This window comes from Mobula birostris, chromosome 12, assembly GCF_030028105.1.
Source record: "Mobula birostris isolate sMobBir1 chromosome 12, sMobBir1.hap1, whole genome shotgun sequence".
Taxonomy (NCBI): Eukaryota; Metazoa; Chordata; class Chondrichthyes; order Myliobatiformes; family Myliobatidae; genus Mobula; species Mobula birostris.
This window is the reverse complement of record NC_092381.1, coordinates 36,163,389-36,190,577: the sequence shown is the minus strand read 5'-3', so window position 1 is coordinate 36,190,577 and position 27,189 is coordinate 36,163,389. Positions and strand designations below refer to the sequence as shown.

Sequence of the window (27,189 nt, the reverse complement as noted above, 5' to 3'; positions counted from 1 at the left end):
GGTGGAAAAGATTGAACAATCTTGGCCTGTTTTCTGTGGAACACTGGAGACTGATAAAAATTTATAAGCAGTATTGATAGGGTAGACAGAAACTTTTCCCCAGTTACTGGAGGAAATGCATTAAGGTGAGAGAGGAAAAGTTTAAAGAAGATGTGAAATGCACATTTTTTTTACACAGAAAGTGGCAGGTGCCTGGAACAGGGTTCCAGTAGTAATAATGCAAGTAGATACAATTGTGGTGATTAGGAGGCTGTTACACATGAATGTGGAGGGAATTGTGGGATATGGACTATGTACAGGCAGAAACAAATTAATTTAGTTCAGCTTTGGGTTCAGGCTGAAGGGCCCTGTTGTTGTACCATACTGTTCTATGGTCATAGCAGAACGAGCGAGGGAATGGGCTCCAAGATTGTCACAGACTGCTCTGGAGATCTGGAAGAGATACATCATTTGACAGATGTTTCATGGTGTATCAGGCCATTTCTTGCTTTTTCAGGATAATAGGCCATACAACTAAAGGAGTCAATGGGGAGAGACGAGTGATTCTGAATGTCCCAGTTCCCCAGGCCATTACTGGAATGTCCCATGCTGTGGCCAGGAGCAAGTCTGGAACCATTTAAGATAACTGTATCCCCACACCCATTTCTCTTTACATAGCAAAATATCGGTGCCTTATGAAATCTGCTAGAAGGCCTGTGGTGTCTTGAAGAGTTCAATACCTGCTTGCTAGAGAGCAAGATAGCCTGTGTTTCTAGTGCAGAAGTAGGGGCTAACTCTGCTTGCACACTTTTGAATCCAACTAAGGTTAAGTGGCTGATGACTGATACCATAATTTCCATCCCAGCACAAGCAACAGGGACCCACTGATACGGCCAAGCAAGCTTGACTCCTGCCATTGAGCAGACTGAAAAGGAGTCTTCAACCTGTCATAGAGGTGTAGAATACTGCAGGTCAGGGCTGCATGCAGTTTGCATTGAAATGATCAGAGGAGAGTAAAAGAACAGAGAGGAAGGCCAGGTGAATTCTGTGAGAAATCTGCAGGTCACTAAAGACACAAGCCAAGCTTTAAGTTCTCTGAGAAATTACCTAAGAAGCAGAGGAAGGACATTCATTTGGCCAGAGTAGCAAAAGATCAAAATAGTTTGTAATATTGCAGAAATTGTAAGCTCCATATCAGGTCTCTGTTCCGGTGGGCTGGATCATCTAACCCAGGATATCTGGCTTTCTTCACAACCATTCACCAAAGACCTCCATTTGCACATCCAATCCCAGAACCCAGACTCGGGTGTTTCTACAGTGAATCCCATGAAACCAAATTGATTACAAGCCCGCACTAGAAATATGAAATGAAGTATACTAAGGGCTGTATAACAATAAATAACAGCAATAGTTACTAATACTCCACAGGCATGATTTAAGTGTTAAAAGAACAAACGTCTTTTTTGTTGACGTTGCTTTTCCCGGTATCAAAGACAACGTGATTACAAAAACACTTTTTTTAACATTTAAATCAGGCCACCATATCATGCCAGCATCAAATATAGAACATAGAACACTACAGCACAGAAAACAGGCCATTCGGCCCTTCCAGTCTGTGCCGAAACGTTATCCTGCTAGTCCCATTGACCTGCACCCAGTCCATAACCCTCCAGGCCTCTCCCATCCATGTATCTACCCAATTTATTCTTAAAACTGAAGAATGAGCCGGCATTTACTACGTCAGATGGCAACTCGTTCCACACTCCCACCACTCTCCGAGTGAAGAAGTTCCGCCTAAACCTTTCCCGCCTAATTTCATTTTTTGGCCAATCACCCCAACCAAATAAATAACACATTTGGTTTGTCATTTGCAAAACTCGAATAGCTGCTTCTGTTGCTGTATTCCGGGTGGCTCTGTATTCTACAGCAGGGCTTCCAAGTCATTTTAGATGAAGGAAGTGCGTTTGGAGATAGCCTTCATTTCAAACTCGGGGTTCATTCGTCTTTTCCGCTAATCAATAAGGCCGGAGTTATGCGACCAAAGAATAACTACAGGTCGGACTCTAGGTGTCCCCCTAGAGCAAGTATTGGCGATGCGCTGAGGAGGGCAGAAAAGCGGGCAGTCCCGTTCAGGCGGCCTCACTGCGTTCTCTGAAGGCAGCGTGCTTCATACCTGGTCACTTTCAAAGGAGTGCCAGAGAGGACAGCGAGTGAGCGCTAAACGCTTTATATATCCTTCTTCTTCTCATCACCCGCCACAACTGATCAGGAAATGCATCGGAATATTTAATACCTTATATTGTTTTCTATCAGGATGCGAAGCCCAAACCAATGGAGTAAGAACTATTCTGTTTGTAACAAGAATGTTTTCTTCTAGACCTGCAGGAATGGGAGAAACCGGCAGAAACACTAAAGGTAAGAGAACTCCTATTTACAAAGAGTTATTCTCTCGCTTCTTAAATTCACTTCGGAATTTTATAAGGTGAGGTAAAGTGGAGATGCTTTAGAAGAGATTTGCAGTATATACAAGACGTATACGTCGAGAATATAGGTCCTCGCGTTCCAGTGGGAAGAAGTCCTGAAACTATTCAATTAAAACCCTAATGCAAGCATCTCATTGCGAGGTGCGAAGTTTCATGCATTATTTTAGCGAGATGTTAAAACTTGCAGGTAAATACCAGGGATTTTCAGGCTGCAAGCACGTGAGCTCGGAAACTGTCAGCACAAGGAAATGTCCAAGCTCAGGGAGAGAAGTTTGGGAGAGTCCGTGGGATAAACGGAAACCAAGACGTAGCGTGGAATCGGTCGGTTAAATGTGAGCACATTTCATCCGGGGACAAGTAAGGAAAACTATATTATTTCACTTCGTCAATCTGAGTCAACGCCGATCAGCACTAATGAACCGAAATGAATACATTGGTGGGGTAAGGAAGTCGATAGTTTACGGGAAATAAAACTTTTCTCTTGCTCCCTTGCGCTCCGATGATTGTTTTGGTGGCACCATGCCAAAATATTTAGGGTTTATATAATAAATTATATTTTGTAAAGTTAGGACTCGAAATAGCCATGTTTACTGTGTAGTCCAGGAAACGGTTTGCCATTTCTTCTCCTTTGTGTGGGCTTCGATCTCTGCCCACATTGGCGCTGTTGTGAGGGATTTAAAACCAAGGGACGCGAAACTATGCGAAGGCTAGATTACCAACGCGAAAACGCTATCAAATTACTGTAAGGGCATTCGCTTTCATTCTGCATTCCAGTCTGATCCTCAAAACACGGTCTGAAATATGTTCAGCTTCCAATAGTCTTGTAGTACAGTCTGAAATACACTGGCAAACCCGTGCACCTGCCTGTGCGTCCTTCTCCTTTGAGGTTTAAAACTGAGCGTTAGGCTGGTTAGAGCTGCTTTTAGAAATTAACCTGAGGGAGAGGGCTTGTTTATAATCTTACTCTCTTCCCGCATTGGCCGTGTCATCGCAAGGGGGAGTGGTGTGTATTGACAACAGTAACTGCTCCCAGGGTGCCTCAGACCAGTCGCTTTAACGAACAAAACAAACGAAGCAACTTTCAGCTTGCATTCTCGAGAGGGGAAAACACCCAAAATAAAATCTTGAAGGGAAGGGAGGAACACTATTCACGGACTCGGGTAATTCCTGTTGAGGTTCTCCTTCAGCATCCACTGAATCTGGGAAACTGGTGGAAAGTGACTCGTCACTTTCCCAAGACTTTCCCTAGCAGCCACAGTGAGACTACAGGTCTTTACATAAGGAAGGACACTGTGGTATTATGGGAAGATGAGAGAAGATTCACTGGTCGGTTGGAGGGATTGTTTCATGAGAAACACTCTGGTTCTGTACTAATTAGTACATGTTGCGCCTGTAGTAATTGGAATTTAGAATGAGTTATGGAGTTGTATAGCACAGAACAAGTCATTTGGCCCAAATCAACCAATGTGCCTTTCTGAGCTAGTTCTGTTTGCCTTTATTTAGTTCAAATCCCTCTAAACCTTCCTATCCATAAATCTGTACAAATGCCCTTTAAATTCTGCAACTGTACCCACATCCACTGCTTTGACTAGCAGCTTGTTCCATAAACCCACCATTATCTGCATGGCTTTTCATTTTTTCACTCTCACTTTCCACCAGTCTCCCAGCTTCAGTAGATGCTGAAGGAGAGCCTCATCTGGAATTGTCCGAGTGCATTTTGGGCAGTAGTGAAGGTCCTCCATCTCCCTCTGTCTAAACCATCACACACAGATATAGAAGGATTCTACATTGCTGTTTCGGTAACAATTTTGCTTTACCAGTCAAGATTGTTAGCCCTGAGCTGAACCCCCAAATCTGGTAGTCTGGTGGACCATTCTTAGTCTGGCTTCGACCCTTTGACCTGTTTGGCATGGGCAACCATACCAAGAGCCAAAGCATAAAGGCCTGACTCCAGGCAACACAGTTCTCTGGGTCATTGAGGCACACAAGCCTCCAAACCCAATGTGCTAGCTACTACGCTACCACTTAGAGTGTTCATTCAAGGAAAAGAATTCCTGGACTCTCAGTCTCTCCTTTCCAGTCCCAGTAACATCCTTGTGAAAATACTTTGTGCCTTCTCCTGCTTAATCATTCCCACAACATGGCAAATAAAACTGTGCACAGTATTCCCGCTGTGGTCTCGCCAACCTCTTGTACAGCTTCAACATGACGCTCCGACCCTTGTACTCCATGTCCCATGATGATGATAGATACTTTATTGATCCCAGAGGAAATGACAGTGTTACAATTGCATTACAAGTGCACAGATATACAAATATTGGAAGAGAAGTAAGAAAGAATAAAAAATAAGTTGCCTCAAACAGTCTAACAGGAGGGCCATCACTTACCTGGCTATAGGTTGACTCATTATAGAGCCTCACACATAAAAGTTGCTGGTGAACGCAGCAGGCCTGGCAGCATCTCTAGGAAGAGGTACAGTCAACATTTCAGGCCGAGACCCTTCGTCAGGGCTAACTGAAGGAAGAGTGAGTAAGGGATTTGAAAGTTGGAGGGGGAGGGGGAGATCCAAAATGATAGGAGGAGACAGGAGGGGGAGGGATGGAGCCAAGAGCTGGACAGGTGATAGGCAAAAAGGATACGAGAGGATCATGGGACAGGAGGTCTGGGAAGAAAGACAAGGGGGGGGTGGGACCCAGAGGATGGGCAAGGGGTATATTCAGAGGGACAGAGGGAGAAAAAAGAGAGTGAGAGAAAGAATGTGTGTATAAAAATAAGTAACAGATGGGGTACGAGGGGGAGGTGGGGCATTAGCGGAAGTTAGAGAAGTCGATGTTCGTGCCATCAGGTTGGAGGCTACCCAGACGGAATATAAGGTGTTGTTCCTCCAACCTGAGTGTGGCTTCATCTTTACAGTAGAGGAGGCCGTAGATAGACATGTCAGAATGGGAATGGGATGTGGAATTAAAATGTGTGGCCACTGGGAGATCCTGCTTTCTCTGGCGGACAGAACGTAGGTGTTCAGCAAAGCGGTCTCCCAGTCTGCGTCGGGTCTCGCCAATATATAAAAGGCCACATCGGGAGCACCGGACACAGTATATCACCCCAGCCGACTCACAGGTGAAGTGTTGCCTCACCTGGAAGGACTGTTTGGGGCCCTGAATGGTGGTAAGGGAGGAAGTGTAAGGGCATGTGTAGCTACACATGCCCTTACACTTGCTCCCTTAGTGCTACACATGCCCTTACACGTCCTCCCTTAGTGCTACACATGCCCTTAACACGTCTTTCCTTAGTGCTACACATGCCCTTACACTTCCTCCCTTACCACCATTCAGAGCCCCAAACAGTCCTTCCAGGTGAGGCAACACTTCACCTCTGAGTCGGCTGGGGTGATATACTGCGTCCGGTGCTCCCGATGTGGCCTTTTATATATTGGCGAGACCCGACGCAGACTGGGAGACCACTTTGCTGAATACCTACGCTCTGTCCGCCAGAGAAAGCAGGATCTCCCAGTGGCCACACATTTTAATTCCACATCCCATTCCCATTCTGACATGTCCATCCACGGCCTCCTCTACTGTAAAGATGAAGCCACACTCAGGTTGGAGGAACAACACGTTATATTCTGTCTGGGTAGCCTCCAACCTGATGGCATGAACATCGACTTCTCTACCTATCGCTAATGCCCCACCTCCCCCTCGTACCCCATCTGTTACTTATTTTTATACACACATTCTTTCTCTCACTCTCCTTTTTCTCCCTCTGTCCCTCTGAATATACCTCTTGCCCATCCTCTGGGTCCCCCCCACCCCCGCTCCTTGTCTTTCTTCCCGGACCTCCTGTCCCATGATCTTCTCGTATCCCTTTTGCCTATCACCTGTCCAGCTCTTGGCTCCATCCCTCCCCCTCCTGTCTTCTCCTATTATTTTGGATCTCCCCCTCTCCCTCCAACGTTCAAATCCCTTACTCACTCTTCCTTCAGTTAGCCCTGACAAAGGGTCTCGGCCTGAAACGTCAACTGCACCTCTTCCTAGAGATGCTGCCTGGCCTGCTGCATTCACCAGCAACTTTTATGTGTGTTGCTTGAATTTCCAGCATCTGCAGAATTCCTGTTGTTTGCGTCATTATAGAGCCTAATGGCTGAGGGTAAGAATGACTTCATATAGTGCTCTTTGGAGCAGCACAGTTGTCTTAGTCTATTACTAAGTGTTCCTCTGTTTAGCCAAGGTGGTATGCAGAGGGTGAGAAACACTGATGAAGACAAGCCTTCTTCATTATTTTCTGGGAACTATGTACTTGTACCTTGAAGTCTCTCTGTTCATCACATTGCCCTGGGCCCTATAATTCACTGTGCATGTACTTGCATCACTTCACACTTATCTGAATTAAATTCCATCTGCCATTCCAATACCCACTTTCTCAGTTGATCTAGATTCTGATGTAAAGTTAGATAACCTTCTTCACTATAAAACCAACACCACTATTTTACTATGCTTCCCTATGTTGTTATCCTGCATTCCCATCCACCTACATTCACAGCTCTCTACTCCCTCTACATTCCCAACTGTGTGAATAAATCCTGCACTAACTCCATCTACAGTTTTGCAGGTGATACCACCATAATGGGCAATATCTCAAACAATTATGAGTCAGTGTAGAAGGAGGGAATAGAGAGCCTAGAAACAACTACCTTTCCCTCAATGTCAGCAAAACAAAGGAGTTGGTTTGGATTTGGGTGACTGTCAGGAAGAACATAAGAAAAAGGAGCAGGAGTAGGCTATCTGGCCCATCGAGCCTGCTCCACTATTCAATAAGATCATGGCTGATCTAGCCATAGACTCATCTCCACCTACCTGCTTTTTCCCCGTAACCCTTAATTCACCTGAAGGGGACAGTGCAGAGGTCTCTGTTTACATCAAGGCTGCTGAGGTCTTGAGAGTTAACAGTTTCAAGTCCATTGGAGGCTAGAGAAATTTGGAATGTCCTCTTTGACTCTCAACAATCTTATCAAAGTACCAAACATAGCATCCTATTGAGATGCATCGCAGCTTGGAATGGCAACTGCTGTGCACATCAGCACAAGAAACTGCAGAGAATTGTGGACACAGCTCAGTGCATCATGGAAACCAGCCTCTCCTCCTTGGATTTTGTCCACATTTCACTGTCTCAGTTGATGAAAAATCCCACCCACCATGGATAATCTCTCTTCTCCCCTCTCATTGGTCAGAAGATATTAAAACCTGAAAGCATGTACCACCAAGATCAAGGACAGCTTCTATTCCTTCATTATAAATCCATTGAACAGTCCCCTGGTATGATACGATGGACTCTTGACCTCACAATCTATCTCATTACTGTTGGCCTGCTCTGCACTTTCTCTACACTGTAACACTTTATTCTGCACTCTGTTATTGTTTTACCTTTTACTATCTCAATGCACTGATGTAATGAATTGATCCATATGGACAGTATTCAAGATAAGTTGTTCTCTGCACTTCAATACATGTGACAATAACAAATCAATCTCCAATTTCTAATTCAAATTGACAATGCGGATGTTAAACAACAGGGGATTTAGCTGTGGTACATTATTGGCTATAGGCCTTCAATTTGAAAAACAGCCTTCCACAACCATCACTGTCTCCTTCCATCAAACCCACGTGGTTTCCACCTGGGTCCCATTTGATCTCACCTTCCAGACCAGCCTACCATGCAGAACCTTATCAAAAGCCTTGATGAACTTCACCTAGATAATATCTACCACCTTGCCCTCATCAATATTCATGATCACCTCTTCAAAAATCTCAATCAAATTTGTGAGACATGACTTTCTATCTGCAAAGTCATGTTGACTATCTCTAATCAGCCCTTGCCTTTCCAAATGTAGATAGATCCTGATTCTCGCAATCTTCTCCAGTAACTTTAATATCACCGATGTTAGGCCCCTGGACTATAGTTCTCTGGCTTGTCCTTGCAGGTGTTCTTAAATAAAGGATTAACATTAACCACCCTCCAGTCTTCTAACAAAGACACAAAAATCTTGGCAAGGGTCCCAACAATTTCTCTCTTACTCCCCAAAACATCTTTGGATACCTCTGGACATGAGAAGTGATTTTTTTGAAGCATTTCATATTTTAAGGAATATTGATAAAGAAGGGAGAGGATGCTTCTCCTGTTTGGGGAAATATAACTCATTTAGGATAAAGATGGGAAATGCCTATCAGCAGTTCATGGACCTTTGGAATCCTCTTCCAAAGAGCTGTGGAGGCCTAGAGAGATTTCGGGATTTATAAGGGCATCAAGGATATGGATTAGTTAAGAAAATGGAATTGAAGTAATCAATCAGATGATCTTACTAAATGGCAGAGCTGGACTGAAGAACCTTATGGTCTATTGCTGCTTCTAATTCTTGATACTTTGTTAAATGTAGCTGTTGTTGTAATGTGAAAAAACATCCTGCAACTGAATTTGTAACTAGTTCATTATTTTCATTGAGGTTTTGATCAGAAGGGGCCTGCATTACTACTGCTTCATCTGCAGTGTTGCATTATGGGATGTGTTGACAAGGATCTTGATGGTTCCCAGGAAATGAAACTGAGCTCCCCAAGTTTAAGTGTATTCCAAAGACTAAATTAGTGAGAAGGTCCTAAAATCCTGAAGACAGAAGAGATGCAAATTCTAATGCAGTGCCTCAAACATAAACGTCAACATTTCCTCTCCCCTCACAAATACTGAACAACCCTTTTCCTCCAGCCATTTTCCCCCCTGAAGTCCTATATCCACTTACCTATGAAATTCTTTTAGAATTTACCTATGAAATTCTTTTAGAATTGGCTTTTTCTGCCAATGACTAAGTGCAGTGATCACGCGGTATCCCATCTTAGTGCTTTGAGATCTTTCAGTCAACACATGTAACTTACCTAGAATGAGGAACTCTGGCTGAAACGTGGATGTTCATTCAGAAGAATCAAGTCAGAACAACTGACTATTGCCTTTTCCCACACTTTGGTAGCTACATGCTTTCCTGGTGACTTGTCTCCGAAGTAATGTAACGTCTTTGACTGTCTGAAGCAGTCTGAGATCATGGAATTAAGCCCACTTAAGCCAAGCTGTTCGTGACAGGCAAGCACATTCATGCTGTAGCCCAGAAAGGACATCAACAACTCCATTGGTACAGCCAATTTAATCCTCACTCTGGAGCTAGCTGTTAGTTAGAAACTCAGAAACTGAAGTCTAAGTAAAATGTAAATCACAAAGTATACTCTTAACAAAAAAGATAAACGAAGACATCTAAATTTATCTCAGTTCCTCATGTTTATAATATACAGAGCGTTTGCACTACTAATATATTTGCATTTGTAACATCACCGCATCTAAAAGGCCAATTTTAGATTTTGCAATAAATTTAGATTTTGCTCTTTGCAATAGATCAGACCAGATGACGCATTCTGTTAGTGTCATTATCAACTTTAACTAAATGTGGTTACACCCTCACCCCTGAGTCAGACAGTTGTAGATTCAAGACCCATCCCAGAGGAATCTATACAGAAGTGAAGTCAGGAACATAAAACTCTGGCCTGATTTTTATTCCAAAGTGGAACAATGTAAAGATCCCAGTGCACTGACAGCTCACCCATGGAGAGAATGGGTAGGCAGGGCTGTTTTCCCTGGAGAATAAGAAGCTGAGAGGGAAACTTATAATGGTTTATAAAATCATGAGGGCTGTGGATAAGTGAATGGTCTCAGACTTTTTCCCAGGGTAGAGGAGTCTGCAGCTAGAGGCCATGGGTTTGTGAGAGGGGAAAGAGTTAAAAGGGATGTTATAGCTATATATTTTTTCAAGTTCAATTTGTAGTCATTCAACTGTACACATGTATACCGCCAAACGAAACAACGTTCCTCCGGACCAAGGTACATAACATAGTATATATAACTCACACACACAGTACATAAAATGGTATTAACACAAATAAATTTAACAATTAATAAGATGCGTTTTCGACACAAGTTAAAAAGTAAACAGTAAAGGGCTACTGACACTTCATACGTGATGAGACCCTGATGCTGGCAGGGAGTTCGGTAGTCTTATAGCCTGGAGGAGGAAGCTGTTTCCCATCCTATTAGTTCTTGTCCTAATGCTATGTTACCTCCTGCCTGATGATAGGGATTCAAAGAGATTGTCGGATGGATGGGAGGGATCATTGATAATGCAAAGGGCCTTATCAAATACAGTGGTCCTGGTGAGTATCTCGGACGAGGGAAGAGAGACCTCAACGATCCTTTCAGGAGTCCTTGCAATCCTCTGTAGGGAGTTGTGGTCAGATGCCTTGCAATTTCCATGATGCTGCTGGTCAGGACACTCCCGATGGCTCGCCTGTAAAAATTGCTTAGAACGGGGTGGGGGGAGGGGATAGGGTTCACTTAGGGCACAGTGGTTATATGGAATGAGCTGCCAGAGGAAGTGGTAGGGGCAGGTATAATTATAAAGTTTAAAAGACATGTGGGCAGCTACTTAAATAGAAAAAGGTTTAGAAGCACATGTGCCAAGTTGGGCTGAAAGGTCTGCTTACGTGCTCTGTAACTCTGTATCTCTAAGTATAAATGGATCAATCAATTTTTGACTATTAAAGGAATCTAGGAATATGGAGTGATATTTAAAGGTCAGCATTGAACTCAGCATGGGGCTGAAATTCATACATAATTATGTTAAAGCATCTTGGTTTAACCAGTCTGTTAAAAGCTGCGATTTTTTTGCATCTGCTCTCAGATCCTGCAGGTGCTGTCCTCAGTAGCAGGGAGTTGGTGGACATGGGGTGGAGATAGATAGTAAATCAGCTGCGATCGAATGGCTGAGTAGACTGCTTCTGATCCTATGTCATATGGTCTTACGTGTCAGGGAGTGTGGTTACAGGGAAATTAAATGTGGGAATAGAATTGATAGGATTGCTCTGAGAGCTGTAATAGATCTGATGGGCTGAATAGCCCCATCCTACATCATTAGAAAATATGGACGAGTATAATATGAAGCAAGGTGTGGGAAGTTGAACAGAGCATCTTAGGGAGAAGATTAGGAACAGGTCTTCTGGCTGTCATATAACCTTCATGATCCTGATATTAATTAGGACCTGTTCCTAATATTAATGACTTGGAAACTGAAAAGTGGCAAAAAACTTCAAATGCAAATAATTTAGAGAGGTAAAAAGTATTTAGGCAGTAAATGTACTGTACTGTATTTTGTACACAACTCCCTATTTAGGTTTGCTCTTTAAAGGGGATCAAAATGTTTTCAACTTGTAAAATAACTGAATAATTATCTCCAACTAATACAGAATTTCTTGTTATTGCTTAACTGAGTTGTTCATAAAGTTTATTACGGGAAACTCATACTTCAATGCCTTTCTGGCACTCAGGAAAGGGTGTGGGTACAGATGGAATTCCTAATGGCACAGGGTTAAGATAAGGCAGTTTTTATTCAATGTGCTATTATTATCAGGACTCTTATCATGCTTCTACTAAAGTTGGACTTGATAAACTCCAACAATATGTTTTACAATAAAAGAAAGCATGTATTCTAGTTTCAGGAAAGTTCCAAAATAATTCATTTTATACTGACTGGCGTCACTGTGTGTTGACAGGAGCACATTTAATGGAAAATATTCCTTCTCTGTCCCACCCTCCTCAATAAGCCACTAATGAATCCATAGCTGACGGTCTGAAGCAATTAATGAGTTAGGTGAGGAAAAATCATGCTGAGTTTTTTTTTCCATATTGTAGTTAATATTGTTAGCTAAAATGCAAGTTTATTTTTTTTAAACTGAATGGTATCTTGTGGGTTTACTGTTGCCCTGTGGGAATATTTTTTTTATTGACCACAATGTCAACAATCTGAGCAAAAGCAGCACACACAAGACCCTGGAGGAACTCTGCACGTTAAGCCAAGACCCTTCTTCAGGACTGAGCAAAAAGTGGCCATTGGGTGTGCTGGCAATGCGGCAGTGATTGGGACCAAAGTGAGATCTGGTGGCTGATTTAAAGTACCTCAGCCCTAAGAGATCCACAGGAAAGCACCTACAACCCAGAAACCTCAAACTCCTTCTCCAGTGATGCCCCCAGCTGTCTGCAATAATGTTGCTAACTTACAATCACATGGTATTTCCAATCGTATGATAATGAAGCAGATCATGTCAGCCAATAGTTGAATATCAATAACATTCAAATTTGGCTTGACAGCTAATATTTGCATTGCAGAATGCCAGGTGATGACTGTTTTGAAAGTGCCTGCCTTGACAAGTCATTGCGGAGTCCCACACGGTTAACTTTGTGTGTGCGGGGGATGGTGGTTACTATAGTGCACAATGACCATTGATCAGAAGGTAAATTAGACCAGACCAGATGATAAGGGAATGGGAGGCATTGCAATGATAAAGCCTGGGGAGGAGCAGAGATTCTGAAGTTGGCACAATGAATTACCAGAACGGAAGAGTACAGCGTGTCTAGCCAGCGACCAAGGGCAGCAGAGACTGGTTAGCTTTCGATTAGTCCCCGATAATCTGTCATGTAGCTGTTCCATACCCAAGATATGGCTCACTAGTTATTGTCAAATCATGGACACAGTCCTTCTATTCATAAAAAGATTGAGATGGTATTGTTAGGAGTCATTTTGGACATTTTTTAGGAATTATGGACTAGAGGGAGCAGCTAGTTAATTAAGAGTATACTAATAAACTCTTCTTGGGCACAGTTTGTCACTGAAATGTCGGTTAAAATCAAAGCTGTACCCAGCTGGTAGCCGGAGAAGAGTTTATTCATCATATACACCAGTAAAGTACTAGATCCTGTTTAAAAAGAAACTGTTCATAATTTAACTTCCACTGATACTTTAAGGCCATCGATACCAGTCATCATATGTGTGATATTCTCATTCTGTACCATGGAATCTAGGCAGGGTAAGACAAGCAATGTACGTTCATGTTAATCCTTGAAGCCTTCATGCCTTCATGATGAGATCAGAGGGCAATATGCGACCATCACCTGAGATAACACATCATTAAAGACATAACCATTCCACTTAATACACAGTTCAGGACATGTCTGTTCTGTCAGTTAATATTCCAGCCATTTCGATATTTAGGGAGCCATCTCTCATCAACATAACAAGAGAAGTATACTTTGGATGTCTATCTTTTTTTCCTAGAATCCCTTGGACTAGTCACTGTTATTTAAATATTGAAAAGGGTTCTACAAGTTGAGATGTACACCTATTGTAAAGATATATTTCTGTAAAGTTACCTGTCTGCACTGAAAATGCTAAGTAGGAAATTATAGTCACTGAAGTTTCAGTTTGTTGCTTATTGTTCAGTATTTAAGAAGTATAAAGTGTCAGTACGCGGTTGAAGGAGAGGAGAAATAGATTCTCCAGAAGACCAGCTTGCATTGAATAAAGACCTTTTGCTTGCGTGAGCTTTGGTCTCTAGTGGTTTTGTCACAGTCACGGCAGTACAATGGTTTTCACCTGCAATTTCCATAGTTTTTGAGCTGTAATCTGCACCGTGCTGAAGGATGAGACAAGCACTATGTCACAGAAAGAAACAAGTAACAAAGTTTTACTTTAAAGCAGAAAGTGATTGCAATCAGTACAAGTTGCTGGCATGATTAAATTAAATGCAATAGAATCTGTTCTACTGAAAGGGCACTTTTGTCTAAAATATTAACTTTCAATCATTCAGTAGTTTTGTGCATGAACAATGAAGTGTTCAGTAATTTGAATGAATTAATTTTAAAATGCAAAACTATACTGCACCACATAAAAATGCTTTCATGTTGGTTGTCTATGTGTTCCAAAGTGCTTCAAATACCAGTTATTGTGGATTACAATGAATACTACTATATGGTTAAATGATGATAGTCTGGAAAAGGGGAAGATAAAGACAGAAACAAGCCTGCTTTGATCTTGTATGGCAGTTGAACAGTTTAGAAGTGAGTTCTTCACAAAACTTTATATTAAAATTACACCTTCAAATGTTACCTTCCCTTTCATGCTAGGTTCCTTTGCTGAAAAGTTACCTGGCACCAAGGAGAGAATTAATAAACTTTGCAATATGTACCCATAAGGCCAGTGACTTCCTCTCCAGGTATAAAAACTGGATTCACCATTAGCCTCAATAACTGATTTTCATTTAGATGGCAAGTATAAAACAGCGAGATATCCCAAGACATTTCACTGGAGCAGGCCGAACAAAAGTTTGACACCACGTTGCTTAAGGAGGTGTTAGGGCAGAAGCACAAGAGCTAGGATAAAGAGGAAGGTTTCAAGAAGCATATCAAAGGAGAAAAATGATGTGTGGAGACAGCAGAGTTTAGGAAGAACAGTACAATTTACCAGAAGACATGTTTTCCATGAGTGAGGAAATTCCATTTGGATACAATAAAGAAGTCTAATTGGGAGCATCTTTTTCTTGCTGGTCATTATGGTCTGTAATGTTGACCCCAATGCAGGGTCTTGACCTGAAATGTCAATTATCCCCTTCCCTCCATAGATGCTGCCTGACATGTTGAGGCGTTCAAGCAGCTTTTCATTTTTGCCCCGGATTACAGCATCTACGGTCTCAATGCAACTAATGTATTGTTGTTTCCAACCACTTAGTATGAACATAGAATTTTCCAACTTCTGGTAATTCCCTCCCCCTCCCTTCCCCTAAACCTATTTCACTCTGCCCCCTCCCCCAGCTGCCTACTACCTCCCTCATGGTTCCGCCTCCTTCTACTACCCATGTGCTATCCCCTATACCTTCTTCACCTTTCCTGCCTATCATCTCCCTGTTCCCCTCCCCCACCCCCTTATCTTTCCTCTTACAGGTTTTTCCACCTGGAACCTACCAGCCTTCTCCTTCCCACCCTCCCCCCACCTTCTCTATAGGGCCTCTGCCCCTTCCCTCTTCAGTCCTGACGAAAGGTTCTGGCCTGAAACGTTGATCGTTTCCATGGATGCTGCCCGACCTGCTGAGTTCCTCCAGTGTGTTGTGAGTGCTCCTTTGACCCCAGCATCTGCAGAGTATTCTGTGTAATGTATTGTTGGGCTGCAGGGCTGGAGGGGATTATAGAGCTAGCAAGAAATGAAGGGATTTGAAAACCAGGAAGGGAATTTTAAAATCTCGGTGTTGCTTAAATATGTTAGGTTGGCAACAGTGGGGGATGTGCAAGTTGGATTCGATGTAAATTAGAACAATAGTGGTTGTTGACTTTTGGGTGACTCACATCCAATCAAGGCTGGCTAGGAATGCCTTGGAATAGCTAAATGGTATCAAAGTAGTGCACGAGTGTTTCAGCAGCTAATGAGCTGACGTTGAAACTGAGAGGGCTGTTAAAGAAGTGAAAATGACCGGTGTTCAGTGGTGTCACAGGGGCCCAATTTTCAATGTTGACATTGGCTTAAAAAGGACCTCAGGTAGTGTTATCAACAGGCCAAACCTGCTTAGGAGGCCAGGAGAAATTAAGATGTTTTTTGTCTTTCTGGTGTTGAATATTTCAAAAATGGAATTTGGCCTCCTGTGGGTCCTAAAGCAACAAGCAATCAGTATGACCCATAATCAGCCAGCTGCATGCTTAGACTCCTGCACTACTCTGCATATGTACTTGAATGTGTGGCCAAGCACAGCTCCGGTGCCGTCTTCAAATTCACTCACAACCTGGCTGTTGGACAAATCACAGACGGCAATGAGTCAGCTTATTGGAGCAAGATAGGTCACCTGGGTGGGTGGTGCCATAACAACAACCTCTCACTCGATGTCAGCAAAACTAAAGAGCTGATTCTTAACTTCAGGAAGGGAAAGGAGGACAGACATGTAGTGGTCTACATTGGGGGATATCAGTAATGAAGAAAGTCAGCATCCACAATTTCCTAGGTTATGAATGACCAGTCCTGGACCAATTATATTGATGCAATCATAAGAAAAGGGCAGCAGAGTCTTGACTTGCTTAGGAGGTTAAGGAGGTTCAGCTTGCCACCAAACAGTCTAGTAAACTTCTACAGATGTGTAGTGGAAAGTATTCTGACTGGTTGTGTCAGGCACTGCAATTCAAATGTGCAGGAACGTAACAAGCCACAAAGAATAGTTGCCTCTGCCCAATACTCCACAGACACATCCCTCCCTATCATTGGAAGTACCTACAGGAGGCAACATTTATAATCAAACATTCCCACGACGTGGGCCATGTCATCTTCTCATAGCTATCATCAGATAGTAGATACAGAAGGCTGAAATGCCACACCACAGGTTCAAGGACAGCTACTCACTTCAGCCAATCATTTCTTGAGCCAACTGACAAAACCCTAATCACTACAGTTTAGCAACACAATAAGCACTTTAGTCATTTTGCACTAAAATGTACTTTGTTTTGTTCTAATTGTGTATAATTTATAGGCCATAAGACTTCAAGACATAGGAGCAGAATTAGGCCATTTGGATTATCAAGTCTGCTCTGCCATTTTATCATGCTGATCCATGTTCCCTGTCAGCCCCAATCTCCTACCTTCTCCCCATGATCCCTTCATGCCCTGACCAAACAAGAATCTATCAACCTTGCCTTAAATGTAAATACAGATTTGGCTTCCACAGCTGCCTGCGCCGCTGATTCAGCACTCTCAGGCTAAAGGAATTCCTCCTCATCTCCATTCTAAAAGGATGCTCTTCTATTCTGAGGCTGTGTCCTCTGGTCTCAGACTCTCCCACCATAGAAAATATCCTTTCCACATCCACTCTATCAAGGCATTTCACTATTTGATAGGTTTCAATAAGGTCACCCCTCATTCTTCTGTATTATACAGACCCAAAGCCATCAAGTAGAACATAGAACATAGAATAGTACAGCACAGTACAGGCCCTTCGGCCCACAATGTTGTGCCGAACCTCAAACCCTGCCTCCCATATAAGCCCCCACCTTAGATTCCTCCATATACCTGTCTAGTAGTCTCTTAAACTTCACTAGTGTATCTGCCTCCACCACTGACTCAGGCAGTGCATTCCACGCACCAACCACTCTCTGAGTAAAAAACTTTCCTCTAATATCCCCCTTGAACTTCCCACCCCTTACCTTAAAGCCATGTCCTCTTATATTGAACAGTGGTGCCCTGGGGAAGAGGCACTGGCTATCCACTCTATCTATTCCTCTTATTATCTTGTACACCTCTATCATGTCTCCTCTCATCCTCCTTCTCTCCAAAGAGTAAAGCCCTAGCTCCCTTAATCTCTGATCATAATGCATACTTTCTAAACCAGGCAGCATCCTGGTAAATCTTCTCTGTACCCTTTCCAATGCTTCCACATCCTTCTATAGTGAGGTGACCAGAACTGGACACAATACTCCAAGTGTGGCCTAACCATATGATAAGATGTTCAAATCTGGAATCATTTTCGTGAATCTCTTTTGAACCCTCTCCAGTTTCAGCATACCTTGTCTAAGATAAAGGGCCCAACACTGCTGACAATACTCCAAGTGAGGCCTCACCAGTGCTTTATAAAGGCTGGACCTTTACATCCTTGCTTTTATATTCTAGTTCTCTTGAAATGAGTGCTAACATTGCATTTGCCTTCCTCACCACAGACTCGACCTGCAAATTAACCCTTAGGGAATTCTGCACAAGGACTCCCAAGTCCCATCTATACCCTCTTAATGACCTTTTTAGTTGCCTTCTGTTGGTATTTGAAAGCTTCCCAATTCTCTAACTTAGCACTAATTTTTGCTCAATTATATGCCCTCTTCTTGGCCTTTATGTTGGCTCTGACCTCTCTTGTTAGCCACGATTCTGTCATCTTGCCTTTAAAATACTTCTTCCTGTTTAGAATGTATATCTCCTGTGCCTTCTGAATTGCTTCCTGAAATTTCTGCCATTGCTGTTCTGCCATCATCCCTGCCAGTGTTCTTTTCCAATCAATTCTGGCCAATTCATTTCTCATGCCTCTGTAATTCTCTTTACTCCACTGTAGTACCGATACATCTGACCTTAGCTTGTCCTTCTCAAATTTCAGGGTGAATTCAATCAAATGATGATCACACTCCCACAAGGGTTCTTTTACCTTAAGCTTTCTAATCAATTCCAGGTCATTGCACATCATCCAATCCAGAATAGCTGATCCCCTAGTGGGCTCAACTATGAGCTGCTCTAAAAAGCCATCTCATTGGCATTCTAGAAACTCCCCCTCTTGGAATCCAGCACCAACCTAATTTTCCGAATCTACCTGCATATTGAAATCCCCCATGACTATTGTAACATTGCCCTTTTGGCATGCATTTTCTATCTCCCATTGCAATTTGTAGACCACATCCTTACTGCTGTTTGGGGGTTTGTAAATAACTCCCATTGGGGTCTTTTTATCCTTGCAGTTCCTTAGCTCTATCCACAATGATTCAACACCTTCCAACCCTAAGTTACCTCTTTCTAATGATTTGATTTCACTTTTTTTTTTACCAACAGAGCAATGCCACCCCCTCTGCCTTCCTGCCTGTCCTTTCAATACAATGTGTATCCTTGGACATTAAGCTCCCAGCTATAATCTTCTTTCAGCCATGATTCAGTGATACCTACAACACCGTACATGCCAATTTGCAACTGTGCTACAAGTTCATCTACCTTATTCTATATCATATGCACAATCAAATACAGTACAACACCTTCAGTCCTGTATTCACCCTTTTCAATTTTTTCCCTTCTTTTACATTGCAACCCATCCTGTTGGCTGCAATTTTGCCCTATCAATAGCCTCTGCTTGCTAGGAGTCTCACTACACACTTCCTCTGTTTGTAAACCAACTACCTCATCTCCAGCCCTATCACTCCGGTTCCCACCCCCTGCCAAATTAGGTTAAATCTGCCCGAACAACTCTAGCCAACCCGCCCACAAGAATATTGGACCCCATTGGGTTCAGATCTAAGCTGTCCCTTTAGTATAGGTCATACCTTCCCCAGAAGAGATCCCAGTGATCCATAAATCTGAACCCCTGCCCCCTGTACCAGTTCCTCAGCTACACATTCACCTGCCAAATCATTCTCTATTCTTACCCTCACTGGCATATGGCACAGGCAGCAATCCAGAGATTACTATTCTGGAGGTCCTGTTTCTCAGCTTTCTATCTAGCTCCCTAAAGTCTCTGTTCAGGACCTCCTCACCTTGTCTACCTATGTCATTGATGCCAATATACACGAAGACTTTTGGCTGCTCACTCTCTCCTTTGAGAATGCCATGATTCAAGACATAGAAACATAGAAAATAGGTGCAGGAGTAGGCCATTCGGCCCTTCGAGCCTGCACCGCCATTTATTATGATCATGGCTGATCATCCAACTCAGAACACCGCCCCAGCCTTCCCTCCATACCCCCTGACCCCCCGTAGCCACAAGGGCCATATCTAACTCCCTCTTAAATATAGCCAATGAACTGGCCTCAACTGTTTCCTGTGGCAGAGAATTCCACAGATTCACCATTCTCTGTGTGAAGAAGTTTTTCCTAATCTCAGTCCTAAAAGGCTTCCCCTCTATCCTCAAACTGTGACCCCTCGTTCTGGACTTCCCCAACATCGGGAACAATCTTCCTGCATCTAGCCTGTCCAATCCCTTTAGGATCTTATATGTTTCAATCAGATTCCCCCTCAATCTTCTAAATTCCAACGAGTACAAACCCAGTTCATCCATTCTTTCTTCATATGAAAGTCCTGCCATCCCAGGAATCAATCTGGTGAACCTTCTCTGTACTCCCTCTATGGCAAGGATGTCTTTCCTCAGATTAGGGGACCAAAACTGCACACAATACTCCAGGTGCAGTCTCACCAAGGCCTTGTACAACTGCAGTAGTACCTCCCTGCTCCTGTACTCAAATCCTCTCGCTATAAATGCCAGCATACCATTCGCCTTTTTCACCGCCTGCTGTACCTGCATGCCCACTTTCAATGACTGGTGTATAATGACACCCAGGTCACGTTGCACCTCCCCTTTTCCTAATCGGCCACCATTCAGATAATAATCTGTTTTCCTATTTTTGCCACCAAAGTGGATAACTTCACATTTATCCACATTAAATTGCATCTGCCATGAATTTGCCCACTCACCCAACCTATCCAAGTCACCCTGCATCCTCTTAGCATCCTCCTCACAGCTAACACTGCCACCCAGCTTCGTGTCATCCGCAAACTTGGAGATGCTGCATTTAATTCCCTCATCCAAGTCATTAATATATATTGTAAACAACTGGGGTCCCAGCACTGAGCCTTGCGGTACCCCACTAGTCACCGCCTGCCATTCTGAAAAGGTCCCGTTTATTCCCACTCTTTGCTTCCTGTCTGCTAACCAACTCTCCACCCACACCAATACCTTACCCCCAATACCGTGTGCTTTAAGTTTGCACACTAATCTCCTGTGTGGGACCTTGTCAAAAGCCTTCTGAAAATCCAAATATACCACATCCACTGGTTCTCCCCTATCCACTTTACTAGTTACATCCTCAAAAAATTCTATGAGATTCGTCAGACATGATTTTCCTTTCACAAAACCATGCTGACTTTGTCCAATCATTTCACCACTTTCCAAATGTGCTGTTATCACATCCTTGATAACTGACTCCAGCAGTTTCCCCACCACTGACGTTAGGCTAACCGGTCTATAATTCCCCGGTTTCTCTCTCCCTCCTTTTTTAAAAAGTGGAGTTACATTAGCCACCCTCCAATCCTCAGGAACTTGTCCAGAATCTAATGAGTTTTGAAAAATTATCACTAATGCATCCACTATTTCTTGGGCTACTTCCTTAAGCACCCTGGGATGCAGACCATCTGGCCCTGGGGATTTATCTGCCTTCAATCCCTTCAATTTACCTAACACCACTTCCCTACTAACATGTATTTCGCTCAGTTCCTCCATCTCACTGGACCCTCTGTCCCCTACTATTTCTGGAAGATTATTTATGTCCTCCTTAGTGAAGACAGAACCAAGTAATTATTCAATTGGTCTGCCATGTCCTTGCTCCCCATAATCAACTCACCTGTTTCTGTCTGCAGGGGACCTACATTTGTCTTTACCAGTCTTTTCCTTTTTACATATCTATAAAAGCTTTTACAGTCCGTTTTTATGTTGCCTGCCAGTTTTCTCTCATAATCTTTTTTCCCCATCCTAATTAAGCCCTTTGTCCTCCTCTGCTGAACTCTGAATTTCTCCCAGTCCTCAGGTGAGCCACTTTCTCTGGCTAATTTGTATGCTGCTTCTTTGGAATTGATACTATCCCTAATTTCTCTTGTCAGCCACGGGTGCACTACCTTCCTTGATTATTCTTTTGCCAAACAGGGATGAACATTTGTTGCAGTTCATCCATGCAACCTTTAAATGCTTGCCATTGCATATCCACTGTCAATCCTTTAAGTGTCATTTGCCAGTCTATCTTAGCTAATTCACGTCTCATACCTTCAAAGTTACCCCTCTTTAAGTTCAGAACCTTTGTTTCTGAATTAACTATGTCACTCTCCATCTTAATGAAGAATTCCACCATATTATGGTCACTCTTACCCAAGGGGCCTCTCACGACAAGATTGCTAATTAACCCTTCCTCATTGCTCAAAACCCAGTCCAGAATAGCCTGCTCTCTAGTCGGTTCCTCGACATGTTGGTTCAAAAAACCATCCCGCATACATTCCAAGAAATCCTCTTCCTCAGCACCTTTACCAATTTGGTTCACCCAATCTACATGTAGATTGAAGTCACCCATTATAACTGCTGTTCCTTTATTGACATCCCTGATCCTGGCACCAGGGAGGCAACATACCATCCAGATGCCTATTGTACCCACAGAACCTCGTCTCTGTTCCTCTGACTAAGGAATCTCATATCAACATTGCAGTCCTTTTCACCTCTCTACTCTTCTGAGCCACAGCACAAGACTCGGTGCCAGAGACCTGGTCACTGTGGCTCCTCCCTGGTAGCTCATCCCCCTCAATAGTATCTAAAGTTGTATACTTATTATTGAGGGGAACAGCCACAGGTATACTCTGCATTGGCTATGCATTTCCACTCTTTCTCCTGACAGTCACCCACTTACCTGTCTCCTGCGATCAAGGGGTGACTACCTCCTTGCATCTCCTGTCTATCACCTCCTCATTCTCCCATATGAGTTGAAGGTCATCAAGCTGCAGCTCCAGTTCCTTAATACATTCTCTCAGGAGCTGCAACTCGGTGTACCTGGTGCAGATGTGTTTATCTGGGAGACTGGACATCCCTCAGACTTCACACATTCCACAAACTGTACAGAACACTGCCTCTGGAGCCATTCTCACTATCTACTATCCCTAACAGATGAGGAGTGAACAGAGGGATAGAACAACTGACAAGATAATATACCTTGCCCAAACCTGATGAGCCAAAGCCACTCTAAAGACTGGCACTCTCCAAAAGAATGGCTGCTCCACTTGCACATAGATTATTCTTAATACCCCTTCCTAATGAATCTCTCTTTCTGATTGGTCACTCCTCAAACCAGAAAAATTGCTGTGAAACTCTGCCTTCAAAATCTTGACCTTATGTTTTCCTTGTGAATGCTGCTTATTTGTTGCTATTTGCCTGTGATTCTTTCCAATGCATTGTGCATATGACAATAAACTCGATTGGTTTTGTTTCTTTAACTGTGATTTTTCTGTCATTTCACCCCGTCCTGTTGTGTTTCCTCAGATACCAAGTCATGGAAAATGCTACTGCAGTGGATTCTACTTCTGGCATCAAGGGAAAGTCATGGGGCTGTGAATGAATTCTGCAAATGTGATGTCAATCTTGACTTCAGGACATTCAACTCCAGCTATGCAAGACAACAATGCTGTTTAAATTTCACTGGGTCTTCCATTGGTGCCCTTCACTGGAATGCCTTCACTGACCTGACAGGACTAATGGTGCTCGACCTGTCAAGTTGTAACATATCTGACATCTTGGATATGGATGAAACTCTGAGCTCTCTGGAGATCTTATACCTGGACCACAATTATTTAGAGCGATTACCTTCTAATTTCCTAACAAATGCACCTAATTTAAAGGTCCTTCACCTTGAGGGAAACAATCTTCAAGAATTACCAAAGGACATTTTAGAGGAATCAGACCAGATTAAGGAGCTATACTTGGATTCCAATAATCTGATTTCTATTCCTCCCAGTGTCTTTAGACCAAGCCTTGAAAAATTGTCTCTTTTTAATAATACTTTGCAGTGTACATGTGCCTTGTATGATGCATTGACAAAATATAATTCAAGTGTCTTTGTATCGGAAAATGGGCCCACGTGCTTTACCTCTAAGCACACAAAAGGTCTGAATATCATAGATCTTCATCGCTCAGATATCTGCAGGTCCCACAGCCTTACTGCTCTCTTCATTTGCCTCCCTTTCATCTTGATTCTTGTTCTAGTGTTGGGTTATTTCTGCTGTAGAAGAAGGAGGGCTGATTTTAAAGGGATTAGACAAGACAATCACATTTGTACTGTGGAGAAGTCTGGCTTTACAAACCTGGAGGACCATCACTACATAACATGCAGAACCCCAGAGCCAACTCCTACCCTTGCAGGACATGAGAACAGCATACTTGCCAGAAACCAGTTCATGTTACGTCCCTCAGTAGCACTGCTAGGGAGTAACCGTGACTTGTACGAGGAAGTGGAGATAAAGCTTGGTAGTTCTGTTGACTCCATTGCAACTGCTGATGACATCTACCTTAACATGTCAACTAAGAAATCAGAAGAAGAAATAGTCGACGACGTCCATATGCAACCAGAGCTGGCGAGTGTGACAGACGAGTTACAAGAGATGGATCGACAAAGGCTGTACATGAATAAATCAGCAAACTACTATAATCTAGTTCCTGGTATTGAACTAGATGACTCTGACCATGGTGAATATGAAAATATTGACTTATCTTAATGATATAGAATAATTAGTAAAACAAGTTGTACAAAATCTAAATTAAGATGGATGCAGTAAGGCAGACTGTAGAAAGGTGGTGAAGGTGAACTGAGAGATCTTGAAGAATAAGAAAAATAGAATACTTGATTGAAATGGAATCAATAGGAGAAAATGCAGGCTAGCATTGGGGTTATGAAGCTCTGCTGTGTCAGTACTCTTCAACATATGGTATGTCAAGGCCAGGAACCCAGCTCAGCTAAATTTAGCAATGTTATCCATCATCAGATTCTGATGTCGATAAACTCCTGGAGGAAATTGCAGAGGTAACTTAGTGGAATGAGAGGTGAGAGAGATCAGATCCAGCTTGGTTCCAATAGTATCATTTGCTTTTCAAGAACAATCCACTATCAAAATAAGGGTCAATTCTTTAAATGAAAATGTGCCTGTTAAAACATACTTCAAGCGTCCCATCTAGGAATGTTAAAATTTAGCACTAACTTGAGCCTACTACGAGTAGGAAATGGGTGAGTCTGGTTTAGACCCCCATTTTATGTACTAAAATTAATGAAATTAACAGAGGATGACTTAGACTGGATGAAAACGTGCTTCCAATTCAAAACAATCTCTAACTTACCATATAAATAAAATCAAAACTCGAAAGTTTGATCAGACTTCCATATTTATTTTTAGCAGTTGAATGTTAAATTCAATTAATCAGACTGAAAAGACTGGTGAGCTCTTGGTTTCACAATAACTAATCTTTCTCAATCTTCCTCGCTATATTGGATGGATGAGTGAGACGGCCAGTTTTACAGGTTCACTGAGAGTTTTAGAGTAGACTTGTGGCAGTTCTTGGATTTTATTTTGTATGTTCATGAATAAATGTATTTATAGTTCATCCAAGTTGTGATGTGGACGGGTGAGCCTGTCAGTCATATTGACCAACAAAGTGCTTAAGAGGGGGAAAGCAGAGGAGCTACTACAAGGCCTATTGCAGTTGTTTCCCTAATCCCCACTTATGTGCTGATAAGACACTCTTCCCAACACAGAGCAGGTGGGGAAACAAGCTGGCCCCCCCACAGCAACTCACTCCAATGACCAGCCTTCCACCTGTGCCTGGCACAACCCACCCATGAACAGCTGTAAGGGGGTGATCGTAGATCGCTAGGCTGGTCTGTAGGTATATAGGTTCAACTTTGAAGGATCTGTTGATGCCTGTATTGGACCTCCCCAAGTTTATTTTGGTTGGTTGCAATCTCACGGTAACATTCTGTGAATTCCCTGACATGCCAGCAGAAAACCTTCCTGGAACTCATCCAAGGCACTGAGGGAGGCGTGATGCTAGGAGCAACACATCCATCACCTACATCTTGCCCTGGATATCGAATAAGAAATACTGCCACATCCTGTCCTGCACACTGGAAATGAGATTTCACCTGGAGATTACCTTGCAACCCAGATGAACCCTGCACTGTGTTGGGGTCATAGCAATATCTGAAAGCCCCTCCCCAACACTCTGAGAACAGGAAAGGTTAAATTCAGTCTTGGGAATCGGAAAGATATTCAAGTATAGGCTCAAGACTCTTGAGCCCAATTGTGACTTCACCATATCCACAAACCACTACAAGACTATTAAGGTAGTGAACTTTGCCTACTGTAATGCTTCTTAGCTGGGAGGTAACAAACTCAAATGTGGCATTCTAGTCCCATTCCTGTTGAGCTCAGTACTGATCAAAGTTTTAAACTGTTTTACCCTTTTCCATGGCAATTTTACACTCTGACCTATTCTTAGGGAATATTTCTTAGGATTATTTCAAGTAACAAGTCATGCTAACTTGGTACTTTTGAGATACCATTACTTGACTCCACAACTGTGGTGTGAGAAAATGAGCACACTGTCAATTCTCTTGCAGCTGCGTCAAACAACAGTGGAAAAGCCTACTTAATGTTGGATTGTAATATGGAAGTGCTACACTTGTATAAAGCTCGAATTGCTGTAAATAATTTGTTCCTTAATGTTTGCATAAGCCAATAGTTTTTTATGATTTTTAAGCAGGCCTTTTATAATTATATTATAGCCAGCTTTAATAATTACTCTAAACATAGTACATTTGTCCTTTCCAATGCATTTTGTGGCCTCTGGGCATTAAAGGATTATTTCATATATTAAAACAATGGTCATAATCAAGTGTCCAACCTCAAGGACATCCTTGCTGTATCAATTGCACAAAGAGATATAATATTAATAACTCAAAGTCCTACCATTTGGATCCTTCCAGAGTTAAATGGAAAGAAAACATTTAAACAACTGTAATTTCAGTTTGGTATGTCTTTCAATCTGTTGTTGTTTTTCATTTAAGAATGTGATCCATGGACAACCTGAGCAGTACAATCTAGAGGGTAAGCCTCAGTCTGTTTGAGGGTCAGTCTATCTTTTGTGGGATTTCATGCTGCTAATGCTGGGACAGAAAATGTTTCTGTCTGAAATAAAGGGAAAATGTTCTATATTCAGCCCTTTGGGAACAAAAACTGTGCCTTCTAATATTAATGTAATGGTAACTAAGATTAAAATAGCTCTATTTAATCTACCTTTTTCCTGAGTCACAAATTCATTGTTGCACACATCATAGAAGTGTTATGTTTGAAATATTGTTTCAATACAACAAACTTCCAGCTGTGTTTTTCATATTTCCTTTCAGACTTATGAAGAATGATTTTATAAATAGAACAATTTGAAGAGATTATTTCCCGCCTTGCTCTTCTGCAGCCATCAGTGATTAGTGCCTGTTGATAATAATGGCCCCATTCTCCTAGTTAACCACA

General features: G+C 42.5%; 1 protein-coding gene across 1 annotated transcript; it reads left to right on the top strand.

Annotated features, from left to right (window-relative positions):
• Window positions 1-2,106: 2,106 nt before the first annotated feature.
• On the top strand, window positions 2,107-26,945 carry LOC140206303 (uncharacterized). The gene is made up of 2 exons (XM_072274637.1): window positions 2,107-2,394; window positions 23,156-26,945. Exons 1-2 carry the CDS (start codon window positions 2,343-2,345, stop codon window positions 24,382-24,384), a joined length of 1,281 nt encoding a protein of 426 aa, XP_072130738.1. The 5' UTR covers window positions 2,107-2,342; the 3' UTR covers window positions 24,385-26,945.
• The last annotated feature ends 244 nt before the right edge of the window (window positions 26,946-27,189 follow it).